This window comes from Vulpes lagopus, chromosome 23, assembly GCF_018345385.1.
Source record: "Vulpes lagopus strain Blue_001 chromosome 23, ASM1834538v1, whole genome shotgun sequence".
NCBI classification, from domain to species: domain Eukaryota; kingdom Metazoa; phylum Chordata; class Mammalia; order Carnivora; family Canidae; genus Vulpes; species Vulpes lagopus.
In genome coordinates, this window is record NC_054846.1 from 61007698 (window position 1) to 61035286 (window position 27589).

Consider the following 27589-nt stretch of genomic DNA (forward strand, 5'->3'; position numbering starts at 1 on the left):
CCGGGCGTGGAGAATAGGGGGCGGAGCCGCGAGCGGGGCGGCCAGACTTCCTCCCGGGTCTCTCCTCCACCTCAGCGACTCGGCGGCCGTCCGTTTCCGGTGGGGGCGCCGCGCCCAGTGAGGGCCCGGAAGTGGGTCGCGCGAAGATTGCTGGGCGGTTCTTGCCGGAAGTGGAGAGCGGCTCCTCGCAGTCGGGAGGTGAGGCGGAACTCTGAGGTGAGGGGACGCGGCCGGGTGGGGACTGGGGTCCGCTCCGCGGCCCACCGGGCCGTGGCTTTGTTGACGGCCCGTCCGGCCTGTGCGCGTGTGGTGGGCCCTACTGAAGGGGCCGGAGAGGAGGCCCTCGGGCCGACCCGGGATCCTGGGCGCGGTCTCTTGAGGTGGGGCCGGGGTGACCAACTGAGCCGGGCTCTTCTGGGGAGGCTCCTCTGCTGTGAAATCCTGTCAGCCTCGGCGGGGCCTGATTCCTAACGTGCCCAGACGTAGGCATTCCTGAGGAACCGGCGATACCTTAGAGTCTTCCCTGTACCCCCCCCCATCTCGTCCCCATTGCTCGGAGGGGTAAATTGATCCCCCGGAGCGTAGAAACTGGTCTGGGATCTTAACAGCGAGTGAGGGACACAGTTGGAATCCAGACCTCAATTCCTTAGATCATTAGTTCCAGATCCTCCCCACGACTATTTCCCAGGAACCTCTCTCCACCTCTGAGTGGTCTTCCGGTCGGTGTTGTCTCGCCGGCAGCTGCAGGTTAAAGACCTCCCGCTGCGTGGTTTGAGGGGGCTGGTGGTGGTGTTTGTTTTGTTTTTTGTTTACTGCAACCTGTTTGGGATCCCTGGGGAGTTTTTCAAAAGAGAGTGGGACAGGTCTTTGTATTTGCAGCCAGGTAGCCTCTCCTTCCTCCAGGTCTGTCGCTCCAGTTCGGAAAGGCTTAGTTAACTTTTTGGAAGGTGTTGTTGCTGCGTGCTTCTGGACCTGAAATCCGCTGGCTCAGGTTTGGGCTGGCCCCACTGCTAAGTACCTGTAGCCCTAGATGCATTATTTAGCTTCCTTGAGCCTCATTTTTTTCCTCCTCTTTTAGGCGGAGATCTCTGCTTACCCCCCGCAGGATTAAATTCAGTGTAACAAATTCTGTTTATTCCGTCAGGCGCCGCCATACCCAGGGAATGCAGTTTTGAAACCAAAAAGGCCAGCCCCTGCCCCCATGGAGCTAACAGTTGTTGCAGGGCCGTTTAAGAAGTAATGATAAATGTGATGAGTGTTCGGAAGAACAGGGTACTATGGAAATATATGACGGGGGGCGGGGGTGGGGTGGGGCGGAAACCTCAGGAAAATCCCTTCTGCGGAGCAGAATTTAAGATGGATTTTGAAGGATAAATAACAATAAGCTTGATGAGAGGAGGAGAAGCTTTTAAGGCAGAGGTTAGTATCAGAACTTAGTAGGGAAGCTCTTTGTAGGGTTCCTTGTTCAAGTGAAAAACGGGACAGCTCAGCACATTCTTTCCTCATTCACCCACTCGTTCCCAGAGCCCTTCATATGTTTGAGGCACATATTGAATGAGGCACTTGGCCCTGGTGGCAAGGAATACAGTTGTTACCGTGGCAGGGAATGGGGGGTAGACAAGTGAATCAGGGACAGCTAACCCTGTCACAATGCCCTGTATGAGCCCCGGGCTGTGTGAGAAGAGAGGATAAGCACCTGAGCCAGGTGTCTAAGCTTTGAGGAGGAAATGGAGGATAAGTCTTGCAGGACTGACTTAACCATACGGTGAATCTGGAAAAGGTATTTACAGGCAAAGAGTGCAAGGGCCTGGGGACCTGGTGGTGGGGAAGCCCATGGCTAGCTCAGCGTGTGACTGAAATTCCAGTAATGCGTGGAGAAGTGGAGGAAGTGGCAAGTGGTGGGTCAAATATGAAGGCCCTTGTAAATCATGCTCAGTAATGCGGCTCTTATGCGGAACGCTATGAGGGTGCTTTGAAGGGTTTTATGTAGGAACATGATGTGGTCAGATGTATGTGTTAGAACGTTCAGTTTGTCGATTGAGAAGCGACGTGATGGTGAAGTGGACCAGGGTTGGGAAGCTTTTGTTGCAGTCGTGGCTTGAACTAAGACCATGATAGTGGGGAGGAGAGGAGGGATCAGATTTGAACAGTATTTAAAAGATGGAATAAAAAAAAAATTCTATGGATGGAATCCATAGAATTGGGAGGCTAATTATTTGTGGAAATGAAGAAATAGGAGTAGTCTAGGATGAATGCCTGGTTTTCTGGCTTAGGGAACTGGGTGGTACCATTCACTAAGGTAGGTAATGTGAGAGGAGAGGGGTAAGTTGGAGAGGTGGCATGGAAAGAAAATGAATTTGGGGCATATTTAATATGAGGTGTTTTGCAGCACACCCAGGCGAAGATGTCTGGTAAGGTATCCCAGCTAGAGGAAACAGCAAGAGCAAAGGTGTGGAGGCCGGAAAGGGCTTATATTCAGTGAAGTACCTGGAGTATTATTAGAGTTTGCCTGGAGTTTGCAGCAGAAGTTAAGACCAGAAAAAAAGATAGATGGCTGCCAACTTGGGAAGGGCTTTTGATACCTTGTTTGAATGTGTTTGGATTTTATTCTGTGTTTGGCAGTTTGCTTATTGTTTGAGTTGTGTTGGTCTAGCTCAAAGAAATTTCTGGGGATGCCTAGGTGGCTCAGCGGTTGAGCATCTGCCTTTGGCTCAGGGCGTGATCCCAGAGTCCCTGGATCGAGTCCCACCTCGGGCTCCCTGCATGGAGCCTGCTTCTCCCTCTGCCTATGTCTCTGCCTCCCTCTCTCTCTCTATCTCTCTCTCTCTGTCTCTCTCATGAATAAATAAATAAAATCTTTAAAAAAAGAAAAAGAAATTTCTGTGGAACTTCCCACCTTTTTTCTTCTCAAGAGATACTTCATCAATCAGGTGGACATAATTTATGTCTGAGAATAGTTTTAATAAAACGGTAGCAGTGAAAGTACTTTGTCAAGTACAGCCTGTCATGCAAACCAAAACTGGTGGTACTGTTAAATTTCAGTGAGTGTATTTTTGCTCTGAGAAGGTTAGCTGTGTGTGTTTGTTTGTTTGTTTTTAAGTATTTATTTATTCATGAGAGGGGTGGGGCAGAGGGAGAAGCAGGCTCCATGCAGGAAGCTCAATGTGGGACTTTATCCCGGGACTCCCGGGATCACGCCCTGAGCAGATGCCCAACTGCTGGCTGAGCCAACCAGGTGTCCGGAAGGTTAGCTGTTAATTTGTAAAGTGCTTTGTTTCCAATTTGAGGAGTGATTTTTTTTTCTCACCCCTTTTCTTCATTATACATACATATGTTTAGTTGCAATTATTTTTTTTAACCAGGGACTAAGCCTTCAAAAGGGACTTTCTCCTTTCAGTTTTCTCTGAAGAATTGTGAGTCAAAGATGCATTTTACTTAAGTGAGCAAATGAAAAGTGTTATTGGAGGTTGAACCCTCAGGTTGGAAATTTAATCCTGAGATTTGAAATTGGAGGATCCTCAAGCCATATCTTACCCAGTCCTTTTTTTTTTTTTTTTCTATTAACCTGGCTTTCATACTTAAACTTCACTTTCTCTACCATAACCAGGCTAATCTTTTAAAGAGAACCATTTTTGTCTTCTTATCCTAATCTGGCTTCGTATTCCCAAAGAATCAAGTCTAAACTCCATTGTCCAGTTTACAAAACTCTCCACAATCGGACTCTTAACCTTAATTTTCATTAGATGATGCAGAGTGACATTCTAATTTAGACAGTCTTAAACTATTACATTAGCATTTTATTTATACCTCATGCACTTCCCTTTTGTTCCGTATTATACTAGAACACGGTTTCTTAACCTTGGCACAACTAACATTTAGGCTGGATGATTCTTCACTGTAGCGTTGTCCTACCTGTACATTGTAGGATTTTAGCAGTATCCCTGGCCTCTTACCCATCAGATGTCAGTAGTACTCGCTCAGTTGTACCTACCAAAAATGTCTGCAGACATTGCCCAGTGTGTCTCCTGGAGGACAAAATTGCCCCTGATTAAGAACCACTGCATTAGAAAGTATTGTAACTATGATTGTGCAGTGTCTTCTCTCTCCAATGAAATTTTTTAGGGGAGGCTTCATGGCCATGCTTAGCACACGGTATGCACATGATAAGCACTGGGTATCCTGTAGTGAGTGAATCATTTTTTATTGAGGCATCATGAATGATCGTTTATTCAAGGAACTTCTGGGTGGTACTTGAAGGACTTGCCTTTTTGGTTTTCCTCAGAGGATGTGATCTTGATAGAGAAATGCCTCTGATAGGCACTCACTACAAGAAAGCTTTGGGTTAGTTAACAGTGCAAGTCAGCAGATATATATCCCTTATACTGGGGATATAGAAATTCCTATTATGTTCATGTTGCCTGCATTTAGACAGCTTGGTTTAATGAATAGGAGTTACCATTTATTTCAAATTGCTTATAGTTTATGATGTTGGTACTCAGGGTTCATTTTTATTAAGTTGTTAGAGTTGAATCATCTTCAAATTAATGCAACTACAACATTCACCACAAAATTATTTTTTTTGATATACCATTATGTAAACTCAATAAAGAGAATCCGAACTCTCAAAATATTTCTTAGCTATAATAAAGCTTTGTTTGCCTGTATTACCAGACCTGTAGTGTTAAACTTTTCCATTTGACTGGAAAATATAGTTGAGAGGTTTCATGGAAGGAGTGAGCTTGTTTTTTTGTTTGTTTGTTTGTTCTTGGGGTTTTTTTGGATTTTGTTTATTTTGTTTTGTTTTGTTTTTTGTTTTTTTCCTGCAGAGGTCATTTAAAATTCGTATACTTAAGTTTAATTATAGACCCACAGTCACATATCTTTTCATATCTCTAGCTGTAGCTGAATCATGGATAGGGACAACCAGCATCCTTGGATCTATCTTTATGCAGCTACCCAGCTGAAATCATCCAGTGCACTTTTTCCTTATACAATGTAAAAGGTGCCTGCTTTTATGCAGTTAATCTTCATAACATTCCTTAAATATGAGAGGAGAACTCATGGTCACGCAAAGTTGTTTACTTGCCCCGACCATTGAAACAGCTAGTTCCTGAGTCTGACTTCAGTTTACAAACCCTAACTAGCTTTACTCACTCCTGGAATTTCAGATAGGAGACAGAACCGGAGACAAGTGCTGATATTGGATTGGATTCTCTCTACAAGATAGGCCTTTCTCTTTTAATCTAAACCTCAGATGGCAGTGACTCAGACACTAAATGTCCTTGGTTCCCTCAGTGAAACCAAATGCTTGGGGAAGAACAGTGGCTCCTGATTTGGGTTAGATTTAGATGACATCTTTACTGAGGCAAAGTGGTATCTATTCTTTGGTTTCTGGGTTAAAACAGCCTATTCGTGTCTCCTGTTAGCATGCCTAGGTTTTGTTTTGTGGCATATTAGAGCCTTGTGATGAGAACTTGGCTCTAATTCTATATTGTTAGGAGTAGAACTAAGCAATGCCTTATAACTTAGTGGTGCCTTAGGAGAGAGATCCAAGTCAAGCTGTTTTTTGTTTTGTTTTATTAGAAAGAAACTATGTTAAAGAAAATTTGGAAAATGGGTCAATTGTCCAAAACCCCATGTGACAAATACTGTAAATCTTGTGTTCTCTTCAAGTCTTTTTCCATGGTGCATTTAGCTATTCCCCTATACGTAGATGTCTAAGTTTGTTTTGTTGTTTGTTAAGTAGGCCCCACTGGGCACCTGCGTGGCTCAGTCAGTTGGGCATCTATCTGACTCTTGATTTCAGCTCAGGTCATGATCTCTAGCTAATGAGAGGGAGCCCTATGTCGGGTTCCACGCTCAGCAGAGTCTGCTTAAGATTCTCTCTCCCTTTCCCTCTGCCCCTTGTCCAGTGTGTGTTCTCAAATAAGTAAATAAATAAAATATTTTAAAAAATAAAGTAGGCTCCACACCCACCATGGAGCCCAACAACAAAGGGCTTGAACTCAAGACCTCAGCTGAAATCAGGAGTCGGACGCTTAACTGAACCACCCAGGAGCCCCAGAAGAAGTCTAAGTTAACATTGCAGTGAACCTCTGCCTATCACTTTCCCCACATTTTATTATTTTCTTAGGATAACATCTCAGGAACTGAATTACAAAGTCAAGGCCAAATAAAGTATTCTGAAGCAGACCAGTTGGGCTATCATAGTTTCACTATCATAGTGTATGAGCTGACTTGTATAGCTGCTTTTCAGTTTTAGTTAAGTATATGACTTAGAGGAAAAACTACCAGACAAAGTAGAAAACATTTTAAGCATAGCAACTTCCAACTCAAGTAGACACTCATACTCCTGGCTTCAGTGCCTGGTGAGATGAGACAAGAACTGCAGGAGTAACCTGGTTCCATTTACTTCTGAACAACTTCCTTGAATAAGCAGAAGGAATTGGATTGTATAAATTGTTAGAATGATGAGACTTTGATGCAACTTCGGCAGGAATCACTAGCCATTTCTTGATTTTTCTTGGTTTCAGACCACAAAAAAATTGGTGGGGAATCAACCTCATAGTTTTTTTTGCTCTGTGTGATATCCCTCCAAGAAGCCTCTCCATTCTTATGACTTGATATATTTCTTTGCCAGTAACTTGCAGACATTGAGCTCCAGCCTTGCTCTTTCCCCAAGCTTTATTTCTAAATACTTAGAAGTTTCATCTCCTCTTCAGACTCTGCTTATCCAAAACTGACCTCATCCTCTTGTCTTAATACGTGCCAGAAACCTGTTTCTGCCTATAGTGTCATCATTCTGTAACACCCCTGGGTTTGCATTTCGAGTCATCTTTGACTCCCTTCTCTGAGTGCCACAGTACTCAATAGTCAGTACCACACAGTTAGTACTTGTTCTATGTTTAATGCACACTTGTTTTGTATGACCTCCAAGGGCAGTACCAGGATCAGTGGGTGGAAGTTGCAGGGAAGCAGATTTTGCCTCCATATAAGGAAGAACTTTTAAATACTTAGAGCTGTCTGAATGGAATGGGCTGCCTCCAGAAGTCTCTGGTTCTCTACACTGAAGGTGTTTGAACAGCGGTTACCTGACTAATTGCTGAGAATGTTGAAAAGATTGTTCTGGCATCAGATGGTGTTTTTACAAGGTGATTTCTAGAATCCTCTTAATCCTGAGAGCCAGTGATTCGATGAAAAGTAGCTTTGTTTTTCCTACTAGATTCCCCTGGGACAGGAAAATTATTTTACCATTCTTTTATATTCCTACTTAATTCAGGTGCTGGTCACTTAGTTACTTAAAACTGATTATTTGTAGGTTAATTGATTCTTTTCCTTTGGTTTCTTCATCTGGCTGAACACTAAATGTTGTGGATTTTTTTTCCTTTGAAATATAAAAGATATTTTTTCAGCAGCCCTCTTATTTTATAGCTGAACAGCAGCATTTCAGCCTTAGACCCTAATAGCTTCCTACTTCATGTTCTGTTTATCAGATAGTACCTGTAAAAATTTTGCTTTCATCATATTATTCGTTTACTCAGAATGCTTAAACGGCTTCACATTTATCATAACATCAGATTCTAATACTGCCTGGCCTTCAGTGCCTTTAATAACCTAGTCTGGCTTGCTTATCCAACCTTATTTTCATGATACTCGATGCTCTCTGCAGATTAATTTACAGTTTATGTACGTAGCCTCCTTATTCTCTCCTCCTTGCTTCTGATTGCTCTGGAGTATCTTCCCTTTTTTCTTTACTTTCCCATCAAGATGCCCCACGTTCCTCCTAAAACCAGACTGTCTCAACTGATTTCTTCTCAACCCTCAGAGCATATAGTCATTTATATTGTATCATTCAGAACCATACAACATTCTGCAAAGAAAAGGCTCCAGGATATAGGCTGATACTATAACTTTTCCTAATCTAAGTGGAATTAGGAAAAGTTCTCTTCCGAATCTCTAACAGAACTTTTAAAAAATGTAGTCATTGGTGTTTTTACTCCATTGACATTTTCATTTGTTTTGGCCTTCCCAATAAGAATGAAAATTTCGGGATCCCTGGGTGGCGCAGCGGTTTGGCGCCTGCCTTTGGCCCAGGGCGCGATCCTGGAGACCCGGGATCGAATCCCACATCAGGCTCCCGGTGCATGGAGCCTGCTTCTCCCTCCGCCTGTGTCTCTGCCTCTCTCTCTCTCTCTGTGACTATCATAAATAAATAAAAATTAAAAAAAAAAAAAAAAGAATGAAAATTTCTGGAGGGCAGGAGCCATGTGTATCTATGTCTTCAGTAGCTGCTAAGTATAATGGTTAAGCACTTTGATTTTATGAGCATCTTCTGTGTGCCAGCTTGTTCTAGGTGCTGTGAATTGGTGGGGCTGGATGTGGGGAGAAGAATGGATAAATTCCCATCCTCTTGGAGCCTGTCTTCTAGCACATCACAGGCAGTGATAACATTTTACACTTGAACTGCATGTTAAGGCACCCAGAGTAACTCATCTCCTTTGATCCTTCCACCTCTGTGTGCTAGAAGGAGAGGCTTTTTAAAGGTCCTGAGTTAATAACAGTGAATACACGGCAGAGTTGAGACTCAAAGTGTGGCCTCCTAAATCCTTGTTTTTTCCTTAGACTTCTGTAGTTAGGACTGACTCTCTTTCTGAAAGGTTTATGATGAATGCTTAAATAGTTAGGAATCTGTACATACATTTATGAAGGCTTACCCTTGGTTCTTGGTTATTGTCAATCAGAAATGACAAAGAACAAGTTCAAGCAGAGTTACAGTTTTCTACTCCGGCATTCTAAATTCTTGTGGAAAAGCCTTACTTTAAACATTTGGCTTCCAAATATGTGTCATCTAGCCTATGAAAAAATATTGGCCTCCAAGGACGAAATTGAAAGCAGGGAAATTAAAAGCTGCTGAAAATGTAACTAAAGACACCATGAAGAGGCCTTGAACCCACAGCACTATGCTCAGCAAGTAGTCAGGGCTAGATGCTGTGATGAACCACATAGTCACTTAATTGCTTAAAACTAAGACATGTGGAGTGGTGGGAAGAGCCTCAGTCCAGGATTCAGAAAATTTGTGCCTGTAGCCTAGTTTCTCCACTCAGTGGTTGTTCCATATCTGGCAGGCTTTTTAACTTCTGTGAGTTTCTTCATTTTAAGATGGGGATCGGTATCTTCATAGATCCCATAGAATTATTATATTATATAATCTAGTAAGCCAAGGCTATTTTCTTTATGGTACTTGGTTTGAAGATCTCTATATCAGTGTGTGTTGTGCCCAAAAAGGTAGCATTTATTTGACCGGGGAGGGGGGGGGGATATTTTTAAGATCCTGCAGACAGGCAAAGAGGAAAAAAAGAAAGAAAGGAAAAAAAATCTCCCCAGATTTGTCAGGGAGAGGAGACAGCCAGACTTGAGGAGAGAGAGGGCAATAGATCCTTACTAGCCTACTGTATTTATAGTACCTACTACATTTATAGTACTAGAAATTCAAAGACAAGAAAGAGTCTGTCCCCTTAGGACGTCTGGTTGCCTATTAACTATTAAATAAATTATTTTTTAAGCCGTTATATTAAATGTGTGGTAGAGATAAGTGCACAGTGTTGTGGGAGCACAAACCAGAAATGCTTCTTGGGGAGGTGGTACCCTAGCTGAGCCTTAAAAGGCAGTAAGAGTTCTAGAGAGGGAGCAGATTGGGAAGGAAACGCATACCAAACTGGACAAGCTTCCTATAGAAAGTAACACTTTAGCTGAGTCTTAAAAAGTAGGAGTTATGAGACAGAACAACCACCAAGCGGAATAGATAGCATGAAGGCTCAGAAGTGAGAGAAAACGTGATTCTTTCTGGAAAATGCAGGTAGTCCTGGGTTGCTGTAGTGTGTTTAGGAAGGGTGTGGCAAGAGGTAAAACTGGAGCAGAGTGATAGGAGATAGCACAGCACCAGATTATAGAAACCTTCCTTTGGACTTTACCCTGAATACCCTGGGGTAGGGGAGTACTGAATGATATTTAATAAAAGACTATCATAATTACATTTGCATTTGAAAAAGATTGTGGTGGTAATAGGAGAATGAATAAACAAGGTGTATTACTATAATTAGGGGAGACTAGCAAGGAAGTTATTGCAGTAATCTAGGCAAAGTCATGAAGACCTGATTTTTGACAATCAGGATGAAGCAAGGGGGCATCTATTCATGAGATAAGCAGGTAGAGCCTATATATTTTGATGACTGGCTAGATTTGGGGGAGTAAGGAAGAAGATAGTTTAGTTAACGCTTACGGAATCCTTGCTGTTTTTCACTACCAAGTCTGGTACTGCTACATGTATAGTTGACCCTTGAACAACATGGGGGTCAGGAGTGCTAAGCCCTCCAGTGCAGTTGAAAATCTGCATTTTACTTTTGACTCCCCCCAAATTTACTAATAATGTACTGTTGACTGAAAACTTACTGATAACAAACAGTTGATTAACACATATTTTGTGTATGTATTATATACTGTATTCTTAAAATAAGCTAGAGAAAAGAAGATGTTATTAAGAAAATCAAAGGAAGGGACACTTGCATTGCTCAGTTGCTTAAGCGTCTGCCCTTGGCTTGGGTCATGATCTCAGGGTCCTGGGTTCAAGTCCCACTTCAGGCTCCTTGCTCAGTGGGGAGCCTGCTTCTCCCTCTGCCTGCCACTCACCCCTGCTTGTTCTCTCCGTCTCTCTGTCTCTCTCTCTCAAAGAAATGAATAAAATCTTTAAAAAAAATCAAAAGAGAAAATATATTTATAATACTGTATTGTACAAAATTCATATGTAAATGGATCTGCACAGTTCAAACTTGTGTTGTTCAAGGGTCGAATGTATTTCCCCTTTATTCTGACTTAGGCCCTTTGGATTTTGTACTGTTGTTTCCATTATACCGATAAGGAAGCTGAGGCTCAGAAAGTTCGATAACGCTCATAGTCACAGTGCCAATGAGTACTGTTATTCAAACCCCTAAACTCCCTGACTTCTCTTAAGACCATGCTCTTAACCACTATACTTTTTTTTAAAGATGTTATTATTTTATAAGCAGAAGGAGAGGCAGGCTCCCCCTGGAGAGCTCGATAGGAGACTCGATCCTGGGACCCCAGGATCATGCCCTGAGCCAAAGGCAGATGCTCAACCACTGAGCCACCCAGGTGGCCTTAATACTATCCTTTGCTGCCTAATAGTTCCTGTGTTACTATCGTGGTCTATCAGGTGATTGATAGTGCTAGATTACTGAGACACCAAGGGAGGTGTGGGAAGATGAGTTCTGTTTTGGACACTTTAGTTTGAGATGCTTTTGGAATATCCAGGTAGGGATGTGTAGGAGGAAGCTGGTTCTAAAATTATAAATTCCAGAAGCATGGCTTGAGTTGGATATGCTACTCTGGGAGTCATTAGTCTCTAGGTGATTGTGCCACTCCAGAAGCAAGCAGGATGGTACGGCGATAATGGTAGCTGAAGGCTTGGGAGTGGACACAACCACCTGGAGAATGGGAATATGTGTATAGGGATGGAGAATAAGACAAGGTGTGTCTTTTGGTCCCTTCAGTTCTGGATATTCTTTTCCAAAACATCTCAAGTGTCACCCTGCCTCTACTTAAAAACAAAAAAACTAAGTACTGTTCTCCTGTTTGGTTAATGGTAGATTGAGATTACTGTAAATGATAGCCATATTATCCTTTTATATTCTGTTTAAGTTAGACAGCAGAACTGTAGCTTGCTTAGCAATTTAAAGCTTACAAGTACAAGTGAAATACAGGGGGGAAGGATGCAAAATCTCATAACCTCTATTACTAAGCTTTTAAGATAGGTAAGTATTCACCAACCCTGGCAGCCATTAGAGACACTTGTACTCATATTTTCCATGTTAACACTGGCCAACCTATAGTATCCATTGCATATGAAGGAATGTGTTTTATAACAGAATGGGTGGTATCTTTTCTTTTTTTTTTTTTTAATTTTTATTTATTTATGATAGTCACAGAGAGAGAGAGAGAGAGAGAGGCAGAGACATAGGCAGAGGGAGAAGCAGGCTCCATGCACCGGGAGCCCGACATGGGATTCGATCCCGGGTCTCCAGGATCGCGCCCTGGGCCAAAGGCAGGCGCTAAACCGCTGCGCCACCCAGGGAGCCCTCTTTTCTTTTTTTTTTAAGATTTTATTTTTAACAGGGCACCTAGGTGCCTTAGTTGTTTAGATGTCTGACTCTTGATTTTGGCTCAGGGTCATGAGATCAAACCCTGTATCAGGCTCTACACTGAGCATGGAGCCTACCTGGGATTCTCTGTGTCCCTCTGCTTCCTGCTCCTACCCCACCCCCTGCTGCTTGGGAACATTCTCTCTCTCTCTCTCTCTCTCTCTCTTATTTTATTTTATTTTATTTTTTAAAGATTTTATTTATTTATTCATAGAGACAGAGAGAGAGAGGCAGAGACACAGGCAGAGGGAGAAGCAGGCATCATAGAGAGAGCCTGACGTGGGACTCGATCCAGGGTCTCCAGGATCACACCCTGGGCTGCAGGCGGTGGTAAACTGCTGCGCCACCAGGGCTACCCTCTCTCTCTCTTTAAAGGAAGGGGGAAAAAATATTTTATTTTTAAGTAATCTCTATACCCAGTGTGGAGCTTGAACTCACAATCCTGAATTAAGAGTTGTACACCCTGGAATGGGTGGTATCTATTAATGGAAGATAGTTTAGGAGTTTATTGCATTTCTTGTCTTTTCCCCTGGATTTATAGACTGTGGTGAATTGTATATGAGTATCTTCCTGGGCAGTTTCCAGAATGGTCAGTAATTTGGGTACTTGGGTGATGATGGTATAATGTAAGGGAGAATATATTGGTTGCTTCTAGTCTGCTCCATTTGTGAGCAGAGCAGAGACTTGGAGGCTTCTGCTACTTCACCAGGCCAGACAATGAAAAGGTTTATTTGGTTCACATTTTCACCTTTTTCTCTGATTCTCTTTTAAATGACATTCTTGGGGTGCCTAGCTGACTCAGTCAGAAGAGTATCCGACTCTTGATCCTCAGGGTTGTGAGTTTGAGCCCCACATTAGGTGTAGAGATTACTTAAATAACTTTAAAAAGAACTCTCTTGTAAGTCACTGGGCCCAGAGAGACCAGAGCCTATACACAGAAAAGCATGAACAGGGAGGGCACCTGGGCGGCTCAGTCAGTTAAACAACTGCCTTAGGTTTGGGTCATTATCTCAAGGTCCTAGGATCAAGTTCCACATGGGTCTCCCTGCTGAGCAGGGAGTCTGCTTCTCCCTCTCCCTCTGCTACTCCCCCTGCTGTGCTCTCTCAAATAATCTTAAAAATCTCCCTCTGCCCCTCCCCCATCCCCTCTCATGCTCTCTCTCTCTCAAATAAATAAATATTTTTTAAAATATATATTTTCAGGGACACCTGGGTGGCTCAGTGGTTAAGCGTCTGCCTTCAGCTCAGGGCATGATCCTTGGGTCCCAGACTCGATCCGGGATCATGCCCAGAGCCGAAGGCAGACACTCAACCACTGAGCCACCCAGACGTCCCTCATTGAGTGATTTTTTTTTTTTTTAATCACTTATGGTCTCAAATGTTTCATGTGGATATATTGAAAACATGATTATTTACGTGTATACTATAGACAACTTTCAGAACACTTTTTCTTTGGAGTTTTGGGATGCTGTGCTTCAGGTTCTTTAACTTCATAAATATTTACTTTTTTTTTTTTTTTTCATAAATATTTACTGAATACCTTCTTGCCAAGTAGTGGTCTAAATGGTAGAGTATAATAGGAAGCAAGCCAGAGAAGTTCCTTTCTCTGGTAGAGCTTGCTTTCTTTAGGATTTAGACAGTGAGTGAGACTAATTTGAGATAAATTAATACTTGTAAAAGATCTGAAAGAAAGCTCTTCTGGATGCATCTATCTTCCGTACTACAAGTCCAAATCATACCCATCCTCATTTGTGAAGCCTGGTTCGAATGGCAGCATGTCCATGCTATCCTTATCTGACTCTTTCAGCTGATACACTCTTCTTCCTGAAATTGTTACTCTGTCTGCAACTTTATTACCTTAACATTTTTTTTCTGTTTGTAGTTGTTGGTGTACATGTCCAGGACCCACTATTAGACTAAGTTTTTGAGGGCAGAGTAAATATCCTAGGGACGCCTGGGTGGCTCAGAGGTTGAGGGTCTGCCTTCAGCCCAGGGCATGATCCCTTGGGTCCTGGGATCGAGTTTCACATCGGGCTCTCCCCGCAGGGAACCTGCTTCTCCCTTGGTCTGTGTCTCTGCCTCTCTCTCTCTTTGTCTCTTATGAATAAATAAATAAAATCTTAAAAAAAAAAAAAAGAATATCCTATTCATCTTGGTTTGGAGCATTCCATATGTAGGCAGCAGGATGTAGGAAAAAACACTGAACTTAGAGCCAGAAGATTGAACTTGAGTGCTGGCTTTCTTGTTAATTAATTAGGTGTGTGACTGTAGGCAAGTCATTTAACTTCACTGTAATTAAGTTTCCTCTCTCTGCAGACTGTAGTAATTAACCTTCCATTCCTGAATAGTTGTTGGGAGGCACAAATTGAGATCATATATGTGACTGTACTTTGTAAATTCTAAATTCTAGCACAGATATTTGGTGATGTCATAGTAGATATCCAGTAAGAATTTGAATGAGTAAAAGTTTGCTTTCAGTGAACACTTTTTTCTGGGTAGCTCTCTTGTTTAATGAGGTCTTCATGATTTTGCAAATATGTTAGTCTGTTTTTCATCTTGTTTTATTTGTTAACTGATTCTGTTCTTCAAAATTAGCATCCTCCTCTCCCCATGAGTATTCTGTTATTTCTTAAGTGCTATGTACTATTAAAATAACAAGTGACATACGATCTCTTTCAGCAGGTGGTACATTATGGCTGACATGCAAAAGCTGGTGGAAAGATTGGAGAGGGCAGTGGGCCGCCTGGAGGCAGTATCCCATGCTTCTGACATGCACTGTGGGTATGGAGACAGCGCTCCAAAAGGTAAGCGGTATCTAGCACAGCAGAATACTCTGAAGACTCAGTGTCTTGGTCTGAAATCGTTCTACCACAGCGTATTCTCTCCTTTGGAGTTAACTTCCCAAAATGCTTAATCTGCTAAGTTCATCGCCTGTGAACAGATCAGGGAGGAAGTGACTTATGCAGGGAGGCCTGTGGTTATTTTAACATAAGAACTTCCTGCTTGTGTGATACTTCCTGTTCTTTAGCAAAACGACTCTAGCATAAGTTGAGTGACAAGTGATACTAAAATTTCCTCTGGCCAAATGATTGGCAAATTAGCCATTTTGCATACGCGCTAAATGAATTGTAGGATGTTAGAGCTAACCTCAGGGGTTTTTTTTTTTTTCCATTTTCATTTTATAGATTAAAGGAAATTAAGCTCAGAGAGGAAAAGGAACCTAGTCAGGGTCACACAACCAGTTAATGGTGGTACTGGAACTAGCACCCAGCTTTCTGGACTCATGTTCCAGTATTCTGTTTACTGTATTACCTTTCTTTTCTGCTTTCATGTGGAAGTGCTTTTTAACAGATCATCTTACTGCATGACTGATTCTCTGTGGTATGTCTTTCTTTAGCAGGAGCAGCTCCATATGTGCAAGCATTTGACTCACTCCTTGCTGGTCCTGTGGCAGAGTACCTGAAGATCAGTAAAGAGATTGGGGGAGATGTGCAAAAACATGTAAGGATGTTTTGGCCCTTTTTCCCCCTCTTTTAAGGACTGGTGGCTGTCTTCAAATCCTACTCCTTCTGATTTAAGAGCCCCTTGAGAGGCTTCTGGCTCCTTCTCTGTTACCTTAACTGAGGGGCTCACTCCAGGCACTGGAGCAGTTCCTCAAATTTTTCCAGGCCCTCTGCTTTTTGTCATATTTTCTGTGTGGACTTTTATACTGATAACTGTTTGGTGCATAAACTATGGCTTGGAGGTCATCTAGATGGTTCGGTTAAGCATCCAACTCCTTTTTTTTTTTTTTTTTTTAAAGATTTATTTATTTATTTATTTATGATAGACATAAAGAGAAAGAGAGGCAGAGACGCAGGAGGAGGGAGAAGCAGGCTCCATGCCGGGAGCCTGACGTGGGACTTGATCCCAGGACTCCAGGATCGTGCCCTGGGCCAAAGGCAGGTGCCAAACCACTGAGCCACCCAGGGATCCCCCTAAGCATCCAACTCTTGATTTCGGCTCAGGTCATGATCTCAGGGTCTCGTGATCAAGCCCTGCATCAGGCTCCATGTTCAGCAAGGAGTCTGTTGGAGAGTCTTCCTCTCCCCCGCCCCCTGTATGCACACTCTAAGTAAATAATCAACTTAAAAAAAATTATATATATATATATATATATATATATATATATATATATGTATATAATATGGCTTGGTTCATCTTTATAGTGAGAACATTCTACCATTCTGATTCCAACATGTTATATAACCAAGCCTAGGGTGGCTTATTCAAAGGAGTCATAGTCATGACTTAGCATTTATAAAACTAGGCATGATAGTTATTAGTTATGCTAATATGAGTTATTTTCACACTTAGCTCACAGCAAGAATGTGAAGTAGGCAGTGACAGGTGCCTCTCCACCCACCTCACTTCATGTGCTGCCACCTATATTGTCACCACCCCCACACTCAAATATATATTCTGAATTTCTCTTTAGGATCCAAAATCTTCCTGCTGGTTCTCTGAGTGGTCCTCTGTAAGCAGTAACCATGTTTAGGATCTTCTTGACCCTTCAGCAAGACTGGTTGCTTGATCTTTGGAATATCTATTTTGAGCTTTCATATGCCATCTGTTGGCAGTGGTGTTAGCTCTAGTGAGTGGGACTGGGACTTAGATACAAGAGTGAGGGCTTGCATTTTTACTTTATACAGGGTGTAACATTTGCAAAAATTTAAAAACATGTATCACTTTGTATGTTCTCAAAATGCAAATCTAGAAAAAAATAGGTTACCTTATTTGAATTTTTGTATTAGAGAGTACTTATAGCCTTATGTTTCTTAAACTCTGTTGACTATGACTGTCAGTAAGAAATATGTATTTGTAACTGTCATAAGTTTCACAAAGCAATGCTTAACCTACTTGCACTGCACTCTTTTTTTTTTTTTTTTAAATCTGTGAATGGGTTATGACCCAAACTTGGAGAAATAGCTTTAACCTAAAGGAGTAAATACCTTGAGAATTTAGGCATAAATTTGGCCTTTGCCTTTACTTCTGCCTCAGGTTTTTTTGGGAGGAAAAAAAGAGCTTTTTTGGTAATGAGAGATGGGGGGTTTTTTAGTGCACTTTGTATGATACTGCATGTACATTTACTAACTGATTTCATCTAAGGCTAACCCTGATTATCTTCATTTCCTGGATATATATCCCTGATTAGTTGCAACAGGAACAGTGGTATATGTCATTCTGCTGTCACTCCCTGGAATCTGGAGTACCTGAGGAAAGCAGCATGAAGTGCCTGGGTTGCTACCAGAGTACGTGGAAGTGGAGGTTTCAGGTTATTCTTATCAGGACCCTCTCTGACTGTAATGTGTTGCTGATAAGCGATTCTTCTCCTTTCTGGCAGGCGGAGATGGTCCACACAGGTCTGAAGTTGGAGCGAGCTCTCTTGGTTACAGCATCTCAGTGTCAGCAGCCAGCAGGCGTAAGTTCACCACTAATCGGTTTCCTTGTGGTTTGAATTGAGAGGTTTCTGCTCAGGACAAGTTGAGAGGTTTATGCTAAGTATCACAACATACTAAAACAGACCTTCCAGGCTCATGTACGTTCACACCAAGTCCCAGAAATAGACATAAAGTGCATGAGAACGTGCCAGTGAGTATTTATTGGACTCTGCTGGTTTGGGGTTTTTCGTTGTTCTTCTTTTTTTTTTTTTTTTTTTTTTTTTTTTTTGCTTTTTTTCTTTTGTCATTTTACTTAGGACCATGGTTACTCCTGGACTTGGTGCTTCTCTCAGTAGACAGCCTTTTTTAACCTCTTGGCTGAGGCCAAATTCATCATGGCCCTTTAGGTCATAAAGAATGGTTCTCTTGCTTCACTGTGACTGGGCTTTAGTAGTGCAGCTGTGGAGATCCTAAAACCCCTAAGGTATTGCTTCTCCCCTTGTCCTTCTGTGGTTGGGATCTCCCTTATGTTTACTTCTACTTAAAAATTTTATGCTGTATAGGTATGGAAATCAATTAGAGAAAACAGGTTTCTCCTGGAGATTTTAGTTTTGTTCTGTTTGTTCTTTCTGCATTTGGTTTTCCTAGGCAGAGTTAATAAAATGCTGTGAATGCTGTTTTAAAACCTCTGGACCCTCAGCATGCCTAAATAATGTAAAAATATAATGTTAAATATATTAGACTCTAATTCTTAATCGGTCTTGAATGGTTAGAGCATTTTGTCTAAATCTTTTCTCCAAAACCACACTTTCCATAAAAATCAGGCAGCTGAGACAGTTAATATTTCCTGTGCTTTAGACTAAGGGTTGATAAACTACAGTCTCCAGGCCAGATCTGGTCTGCCGTCTATTTTGTAAATGAAAGATTTTTGGAACACGGCCATGCCCATTCTTTCAAGTATTGTCTACTGCTGCTTCATGAACTATAATGGCAGAGTTGAGAAATTGCAGCAGACTGAAATATTTACTGCGTGGCTCTTTAGAGAAAGTTTGCCGACTCCTGCTTTAGACTGTTTTCATGCTAAGGTCTGAGAATTGAGATGTTCAGGAAACTGAGCCGGAAGGACAAAGCATGGAAACACAAGATTTGTCCATTTTGCTGAGCTGCCTGTTCAAATGCCAAGCCCCCTAATTGCATTTGATTCAGCAGATCTCTATTCAGCAGCTGCTACATACTAGCAATGTATTGAGGGCTGTAAGGATTATAAAAGAGGGCTGAGACAAAGCTCTTGTCTTTGAAAAATTAATGAGAAATTTAAAAAAACCTACTCACATGGGTCCATTAATAGTTTGTGCTAATGTGTGATAAGGTGCCAGAATTGGTTATGCAGACAGTAGACACTGTAAGAGGCCAGTGGGGCTGGAGCTGGAGGGCTGTTCCTCATGGGAAGAGAAGAGACCATCCTGAGTTAAGGCTCAGAAATGAGCTAGTATCTCTTATTAGTGGGACAGAAGACAAGTGGCTGAAATGGTAGAATTTTATGGTGTAGCTGGAGGGTGGGTCCTGATCATGAAGAGCCACTAAATCTACCCTCAGGAGAGTGAGATGATGAACAATAGTTTAGCCATAGGAATCTGTGCAGGATTGAATACAGAGTTTATTTGGGTGTTCATTATAGCCCATAAAGAATTCTTGCCCATAGGATCAGAATTGATCAACACATAAAGTTTTTGGAGAAAGACTAACCTGAATCTTTTCCTGCATCTTTCCCTAGAATAAACTTTCTGACTTGTTGGCACCCATCTCAGAGCAGATCCAAGAAGTGATAACCTTCCGGGAGAAGAACCGAGGCAGCAAGTTGTTCAATCACCTGTCAGCTGTCAGCGAAAGTATCCAGGCCCTGGGTTGGGTAGCTATGGTGAGCAATGCAGCTTCTATGGAAGGGAAGGGATGGAATGAAAGAGGTCAGGAGATAAGGCAGGAGAGGCTCTGAGTCACTAAAGGTTTCTATTTTCTCTAGGCTCCCAAGCCTGGTCCCTATGTGAAAGAAATGAATGATGCTGCCATGTTTTACACAAACCGAGTCCTCAAGGAGTACAAAGATGTGTAAGTCCAGCTTTTTCTCAAGGGGTAAAGGACAAGCCAGCTGGTTACTTGCTGGAGTAGCACTTTGGGGTTAAGGCTGTTGCGTTGGTTCTGTACCCTAGGGCTGCTTTCTGGAAAGTTTGATTGATACTGGTGCATAGAGGCTGCGTTTGTAAGCAGGAAGTGTTTCAGCTTTCACTTCTGCTTTTTCTCCAGGGTTTGTAGAGTCCCTTTTAGTCTTCTAATCCTTACCCTTGCTGGTTAAGGAGGTTTTACAAATGCCCTTTAATTTGCCTGTTTGAACACGGTGGATTTTGTTCCTTTGTTGAGAATTTCTAAGTGGCTCCTTGACAAAAGGTTCAGTAATATTTACTAGGAAATTACCCTGACTATTCATATAGTCAGGTAAAGTGAGAGGAAGGCTATGTTGGCAAAGCACAGGTATCAAGTAAGCAGGGGGACACGGGGGTGGGTCATTGTATGTCTAACCACATATGTTGGCCAGTCCTAACTGACTTCTCCATTGTTAGTTTTGAGCTGGAATGACTGTAGGCAGCTATCACTCAGCTGCATAATTACCCACACCCTTCCTTTCTTCCATCAATCAGTAGTCAACCAACATTTGTTGAGTAACTACTTTGAAGGAATAGCCTTCATGTCTGTGATATATGTCTCAGAACACCAGGCATTTCCTTGATCCTTCCTGCAACCTAGAGTTAAGCATTGCAGTGTTTATATATATGTTAGAGGAGAGACTTGAACCATAGTGCAGTACTCTCTCTATAACCAAATAATGATTATTTCTTCCACAGAAGTTTTAAATTTTTTTTTTTTTTTTTTTTTTTTTTTTTTATTTATGTAGTCATACAGAGAGAGAGAGAGAGAGAGGGGCAGAGACATAGGCAGAGGGAGAAGCAGGCTCCATGCACCGGGAGCCTGACGTGGGATTCGATCCCGGGTCTCCAGGATCGCGCCCTGGGCCAAAGGCAGGCGCCAAACCGCTGCGCCACCCAGGGATCCCCCACAGAAGTTTTAAATTTTTGGTGGGAGGGGCATATTTTGACATAAGGCATTGTGCTATAAGGCAGTTGTTTCTTAAAGTCCTGGAGTTCCACAGTGATGTCCGAGGGACCTTCTCCAGCATAGCTTCATGCACAGAATTTTATTAGTTTTAGTTTTATTAGTTTTAATTTTACTAGTTTTGTATATTATGTTCTGCCTAAGGTCTATGTAGAAAAAATGATTTTGCTATACTACAAAAAGTTTGAGGAATACTGCTATAAGAAATAGAAAGAGGAGTGCCTGGGTGGTTCAGTCATTTAAGCATCTGCCTTCGGCTCAGGTCCTGATCCCAAGGTCCTGGGATCGAGCCTCGCATTGGGCTCTCTGCTCAGTGGGGAGCCTGCTTCTCCCTCTTCGTCTGCCTACTTGTGTGTACTCTCTCTGTCAAATAAAGTCTTTTTTTAAGAAAGAGATATAATCTGCAGTCCTTGTCCTAATGTATTTTAGTCTAATTAGGTTAACAGAATAGGTTAAAAAGAATAGTAAAGCACAATTATGATAGGAAAGCTAGCATTGAGCAGAGCCATACCACAGCCAGGAGGGTACAAGCTCACAGATAGGAGGGGTTCTGAAATCCCTATTGTAATATACCCTGGCTGTCTGTGATGCGTTCTTCTTTAATTCTCCCAGCGATAAGAAGCATGTGGATTGGGTCAAAGCTTACTTGAGTATATGGACAGAGCTACAGGCTTACATTAAGGAGTTCCATACCACCGGACTGGCCTGGAGCAAAACGGTTAGTAAGTCTTCCCTCCCTCTTTCTATCCCTCCAAGACAGGGTCCACAAGTTTCTTAGACTTCATTGCTACCAAGGTCCAAGAAAGAATGCTTGTCTTTTCAGTGAAGAGTAGAAAGAGGAGAGAGTATAGAAAGCAAGGGTCAGAGAAATATTCAGTTTTAGTACACATGGGTCAAAGACCAAAGACTTCTGAGGGGAGTCAGAAGAATGAGTTACATTATCCCAACCCTCCGGAAGATTAAAAATAGGAATATAAGACCCCTGAGTACAAATCACCAAACTAAATGCTATGCTTAAGATATAGATTACAGAGTAAAAGGGAGAGTGAGTCTCACTGGAAGAGATTGTACTTTTAACAGGTGTACTCTGCTCTGAGACTTTTTTCAAGAATAGAACAGTGAGAAGTGAGAGAAATAGGGATGCTAGCAAACAGCAAAGCTTAAACAGAGTACGTGTAATGTGTAGAATAAATGTAGAGATTGGTCAGCTCTGGCTTCAGTAAGGAGAAAGATTTTTTGGAGAAAAAGCTGGAAGGGAAGGTTGATTGCAACTTTTAGACAATGATAAGTGATAAAAACCAGTCATAGGTATTTGAGCAAGAGTAATAATGATCAGACTTGTCCTTAAGAGAGTTCTCAGTTTATAGGTTAGGGATAAGGACTCATGGTCAGACAATGGAAGTGCTCTTGTGCTGGGGGCTGGTACAAAAGCATTTGCAGAAGCAAGGAGTTTGATGAAATTGAGGGGTTGGAAGACTTAAGATTGAACAGTCAAGCTGGGATGGCGACATCTTTTACTGAAATAGGAAGAAGGGGGTGATTGTACAGGTAGACAAGCAGGCAGGAGAGGACATCAGTCTTGGACTCGTTGAGGCTGAGGTACTAATGGCACACTAAGTCAATTTACAGAACTGTGGGTTAGAGCTGGAGTTGGGTAGACGCCATAGGAATGATACAAAAGCCGAAAAATGGAACTGGGTAGGATCCTTGGGAAAGGATGAGAGGGAATAAAGCCAAGTTGGATGTGGATAAGGAGCATGAATCATAGCATCAAAGGCTACGATGGGTACCCCATGTCCCTGAATACATGTAGGGCTCTATTGGGAATGGTACAGAGGGGAGAAGAGGATGGCTGTTACCTGCGCTTTATTGTTCCAGGGGCCTGTGGCACAAGAATTGAGTGGATTGCCATCTGGACCCTCTGCTGGATCGGGTCCTCCTCCTCCCCCACCAGGCCCCCCTCCCCCACCAGTCCCCACCAGTTCAGGCTCAGATGAGTCTGCTTCCCGCTCAGCACTGTTTGCGCAGATTAATCAGGGGGAGAGCATCACACATGGTAAGTGAATACTTTGGCAAGAAGAGTTGGTACAAAAAGTTGTTTGGGCCAGATCTTATCAACTAGAGCCCTGACGGTCTGAACCAGAACCCTGGTATGTATATGGGAGAATTCATTTGGGGTGTCTCTGTCCTTCAGGTTTGCCCAAAGGGACATCAAATCTGGCTTAAATGGAAATTGAAATGGGTGATTATAGTTGGGGGAAGCCCTCTGCCCCATAGGAAAGTTATTTAGTATTAAGTGGCATATGTAGAGTACCCTGTTGAACCAAGGCGTGATGCCGGCAGTTTACCCTAGAGCCTTTTCTGTTACCACACGGTCTCTTTGGGAAGTCTTTTTGGTGTGGAGGGTTGGGGGGGTGGGGACGGTTCACTACCTCAGAGGATGTCCGTTAGTCATGGACATTTTGCATAAGATTCACCAATGTTGGCTTATAGAAAGTAGACATCCTTGTACACAGCAAGTAGGACATTTAAGTGATACAGCTCTCTTCCAGGAATCTACCTGTAAACACATCTAAAATAAAGACCAAGTGTTACATAGTATTACTTGTGGTAGCTAAAAAATGGTATAACAACCTATATATATCCAGCAGCCTAGATAACCAGTAAGAGAAATGGCTAACTGTGGTATATCCTCCTAGTGAGATACACTATGCAGCCATGAAGTCTTTCTACAGTGAATCATGCGGTGTTTAAGAAGAAATCTAGTATTTATACTACAGCCACAAGGAGTGGTGGAGCTGAAAGGGCCAGTCAGTATTGGTTATACAGATTGGGCCATAATCAAAAGCAAGAAGTGTATCAGCCTGCAGCGGGTGATTATGGAATCTTTTCCTTAAAAAGGAAAAAAAAAAAAAACCTTTTTAGAAACTGTAGATTAACATGAGAAAATTTTAAAATATTAACTGGTTTAAACCAAACTTGTTAACAGTGTGTATGGTTAAACCAAATACAAAACTCTATCAGTAGGAAAACTCATGGAATGCGATTTCAAATGCAAACACTGTCTAGGGGTCATGGTAGGTCAGCTGTGGGTGAGGTTTCTTTCCTTTTATCAAATTTTCTTTACTATCACGTATTACTTTTTCTTCTGTTGCTTTAAAAACTGTACATATTTTGTGAATATATATTTGGTATGTGTTTTTCAAGATTTTTTTCTGTGCATTCACATACCATTCCTTTCATACACACACATTCCATTTTTTTTTTTAATGGAACTGTTTAAATGAACCTTGAGTTGGAGGGAGTATTGAGTTGAGTATTACTTGTGGTAGCTAAAAAATGGTATAACAACCTATATATATCCAGCAGCCTAGATACCCAGTAAGAGAAATGGCTAACTGTGGTATATCCTCCTAGTGAGATACACTATGCAGCCATGAAGTCTTTCTACAGTGAATCATGCGGTGTTTAAGAAGAAATCTAGTATTTATACTACAGCCACAAGGAGTATTGAGTTTTGGAGAAAGTTAGACTTTCTCCAAAAACTGCTCATGAAAGAACACCTTAAAAGGCCTTAGCTTTTGGCTTGAAAGTTTTAAGGCAGTTTAACTTCTGAGAACAGAAGTTAGTTACTGCTTCAGCCTAAAGCCGTGGTATGAAGGAGAGGCACAAGGTAGCTGTTGTTCCTACAGCCCTGAAACATGTATCTGATGACATGAAGACTCACAAGAACCCCGCACTGAAGGCCCAGAGTGGTCCAGTACGAAGTGGCCCCAAACCGTTCTCTGCACCTAAACCAGGAGTCAGCCCATCCCCCAAGCCAACCGCAAAGAAGGAGCCAGCTGTACTTGAACTAGAGGGCAAGAAGTGGAGAGTGGTGAGTTAAAAATACCAGGACTGAGGGAACAAGAAGTGGGGACAGGGGCTTTAAACAGCACAGCCAAATGAGTGCAGGGTTCTGACTTAGATTATAGGAACGAAAGATTGGGACAATTTGTGTTGGGGGATAGTGTGTAGATTCCATGAGATTCCTTAAAAGGGGTATCTCTTTAACAGGAAAATCAGGAAAATGTTTCCAACCTCGTGATTGATGACACAGAGCTGAAGCAGGTGGCTTACATATACAAATGTGTCAACACAACATTGCAAATCAAGGGCAAAATAAACTCCATTACAGTAGGTGAGTTTTTATCACTGTCTTGGCAGGCTTTGTCCTAGAGTCTGAGAGGGCTGGAACTTACCTACCTATTCCTAAAGATTCTTAAATTTATTATAGTAGTTTCCTTTAAAGTTACACTGTTGATAGGGCGCCTGGGTGGCTCAGTTAAACATCTGACTCTTGATTTCAGCTAGGACCTGATCTCGAGAGTGGCAAGTTCAAGCTTCGTGAAAAAGTTATACTGTTGATCTGCTCCCTTTCTCCTAGATAACTGTAAGAAACTCGGTCTGGTGTTCGATGACGTGGTGGGCATTGTGGAGATAATCAATAGTAGGGATGTCAAAGTTCAGGTAACTTGATATCTTGGCTCCTTCCTTTGGTCCCTGAGGAATTAATTGAAAGACACGGCTGACCCACAGATGTTGCTGTGGTGGGAATCTGATTCTACTGAGTCTGTAAGCTGAGCTGCTTTGGTGGCAGGAAAGGAGTTGGCTCTTACATTGAGGCCTTTCCAGCACCCATCCCAGCTCACCTCTAGTATCTAGTATCTGCCGTATACCTGTGAGCTTTTCATGTAGTTGCTGAATCACATGAAACAGTGAATGCTTGTTCCTGAAGCTTACTGTTGCTCTCCTCTGCTGCTGGGACTCAGGTGCTTGTTTTCTCTGCAGGTAATGGGTAAAGTGCCAACCATTTCCATCAACAAAACAGATGGCTGCCATGTTTACCTGAGCAAGAATTCCCTGGATTGCGAGATAGTCAGTGCCAAATCTTCTGAGATGAATGTCCTCATTCCTACTGAAGGCGGTGACTATGTAAGTCCCTTGATCTCTTTGGTGGTGTGATCTAAAAACAGGAGGGACTAAGATTTCTCGTTATGGCCATTCTGCCCTGAGTCAGTCCAGCCTCACATCTCACGCACCCATGAATGTGAGACAGCCTCATGAAGGAGCGCTCCAAAGGAAGCTTTTCCTTTCTTAGGTTGAGCAGATGCTCAGGGTAGTCAAAAAGACTGGGGTTGAGTCATAGCCCCCTGTTGGACTGGTGCGTGAAGCCATATCATTCTCATCTGTGCCTCACAGGTTTGTCCAAGATCACTGATCCTGGAACAATAGGAAACAGATTCAAACCTGTCCCTCTGGCTTTGGGGCCTTTGTTCTCATTCCTACACCACACTGCTCCTTTGTTAGGTCAGTGGCAGGGGAGGTGGGTAGTACGAGATGTTGGGTTTTGCTCTCACTACATCCTCCTTGCTCTAAGAGTTTAGTGGAAGCAGGCATTGGGAGGAAAGTGTAAGATTGAACCCCGACTTGTTTTTGTACCTTCGATTTAAATGTGTTTTTTTATTTGCAGAATGAATTCCCAGTCCCTGAGCAGTTCAAGACCCTATGGAATGGGCAGAAGTTGGTCACCACAGTGACAGAAATTGCTGGATAAGCGAAGTGCCACTGGGTTCTTTGCCCTCCCCCTCACACCATGGGATAAATCTGTATCAGGACGGTTCTTTTCTAGATTTCCTTTACCTTTCTGCTCTTAAACTGCTTCTCTGCTCTGAGAAGCCCAGCTACCTGCCTTCACTGAAATATACCTCAGGCTGAGATTTGGGGCGGGAGAGCAGGTCAGCTGATCTTCTGTAGGAAGGTACGGCTTTTCCCTATCACCCCAACCACACCGCCAGTCCATTCTTAGGGAACCGCACACCAGGACTGGTGTGTTTTAGCTTTCAGCCTTTGGAGTTATTTGACCAACAGTCTTTCCGGAAGAATAAAGCAGTCCCCAGGGATTAACAGATCAGAATGTTCACACAACTTCATCTTTTTCTAACACTGAGCATGAAGGTAGCAGAGGCTGGTGTGATTCTAGCCAGTTCTTCTAACCAAACTGATTTTTCACTGCTGACCAGTGAGGCAGGGGTTGCACTGGACCAAAGGCTGAAGCTTGGCCATCTAGCATTCCAAGCAACATGGTTTCCTCTAAGCATTCCTTTTATTCTGCATTCCACCCTGGGTGGGCCTGAACCTGAGAGTGCAGGTTCTCCTGTATCAGCTGCTGGCAGTGCCCTGCACCCAGGCCAGTTAAAGGAGTCTTGGCCCCTTCCTTTCACTGGGGTCCCTGCCCAGCACCTTCCTATAGAGACAACTTAAAAAAAAAAAAAGAGAGAGGAAAACCCACCATTCCGAGGAATCTGGAATTCCTTCCTCCTTCCGTGCTAGGTGCCTGTCCACCTTCATTGCCTCCTTTGCCCTGTCATGCTCAACTGCTTTTGGTTTCTGTCCGGGCACCTGATCAAAGGAGTAGTCTCCACTGCAGCCTGGTCTTAGGTCTTACGTAAGAATCTTGCACAGCACTGCTGATGTAAATTACAGTTTTTCTCTCTAGGACACTTACCAAAATATGCAACTCTTTTGGTGGGAAGAGAGATTGTCCTGTTGACTTCTACCCATTTCCTGAAGCCTGTGGAAATAAACCTTTATGTACTTAAAGTTATACAGAAAATAGAATAAAATTAATACCAAAATTGCTTAGTATTTACCTATGATGTTTACTGTATAGAGATGTTAAGAATTTTTTCTTTTTAAAGTAAACTCTACTTCTAACTTGGGGCTCAGAACTTACAGCCAACCCCGGGA

General features: G+C 42.5%; 1 protein-coding gene across 6 annotated transcripts; it reads left to right on the forward strand.

Annotated features, from left to right (window-relative positions):
* Positions 1-10: 10 nt before the first annotated feature.
* CAP1 (cyclase associated actin cytoskeleton regulatory protein 1) lies at positions 11-27477 on the forward strand. 6 transcript variants are annotated; one of them, XM_041738890.1, is made up of 13 exons: positions 11-216; positions 14895-15019; positions 15613-15716; positions 17599-17676; positions 19410-19553; positions 19656-19741; positions 21413-21518; positions 22679-22856; positions 24493-24677; positions 24857-24980; positions 25227-25309; positions 25631-25774; positions 26313-27477. In XM_041738890.1, exons 2-13 carry the CDS (start codon positions 14908-14910, stop codon positions 26394-26396), a joined length of 1428 nt encoding a protein of 475 aa, XP_041594824.1. In that variant the 5' UTR covers positions 11-216; positions 14895-14907; the 3' UTR covers positions 26397-27477. The 6 variants fall into 6 exon arrangements, with proteins under 6 accessions (XP_041594824.1, XP_041594828.1, XP_041594826.1 ...); XM_041738894.1 differs by having other exon boundaries at positions 15616-15716; XM_041738892.1 differs by having other exon boundaries at positions 14898-15019.
* The last annotated feature ends 112 nt before the right edge of the window (positions 27478-27589 follow it).

Coding starts and splice junctions, on each gene's coding strand:
- CAP1 (XM_041738890.1), top strand. CDS start 14,908: ATGGCTGACATGCAAAAGCTGGTGGAAAGATTGGAGAGGGCAGTGGGC. Junction 17,677..19,409: donor AGTGTCAGCAGCCAGCAGGC/GTAAGTTCACCA, acceptor ATCTTTCCCTAG/AATAAACTTTCTGACTTGTT. Junction 19,742..21,412: donor CTCAAGGAGTACAAAGATGT/GTAAGTCCAGCT, acceptor TAATTCTCCCAG/CGATAAGAAGCATGTGGATT.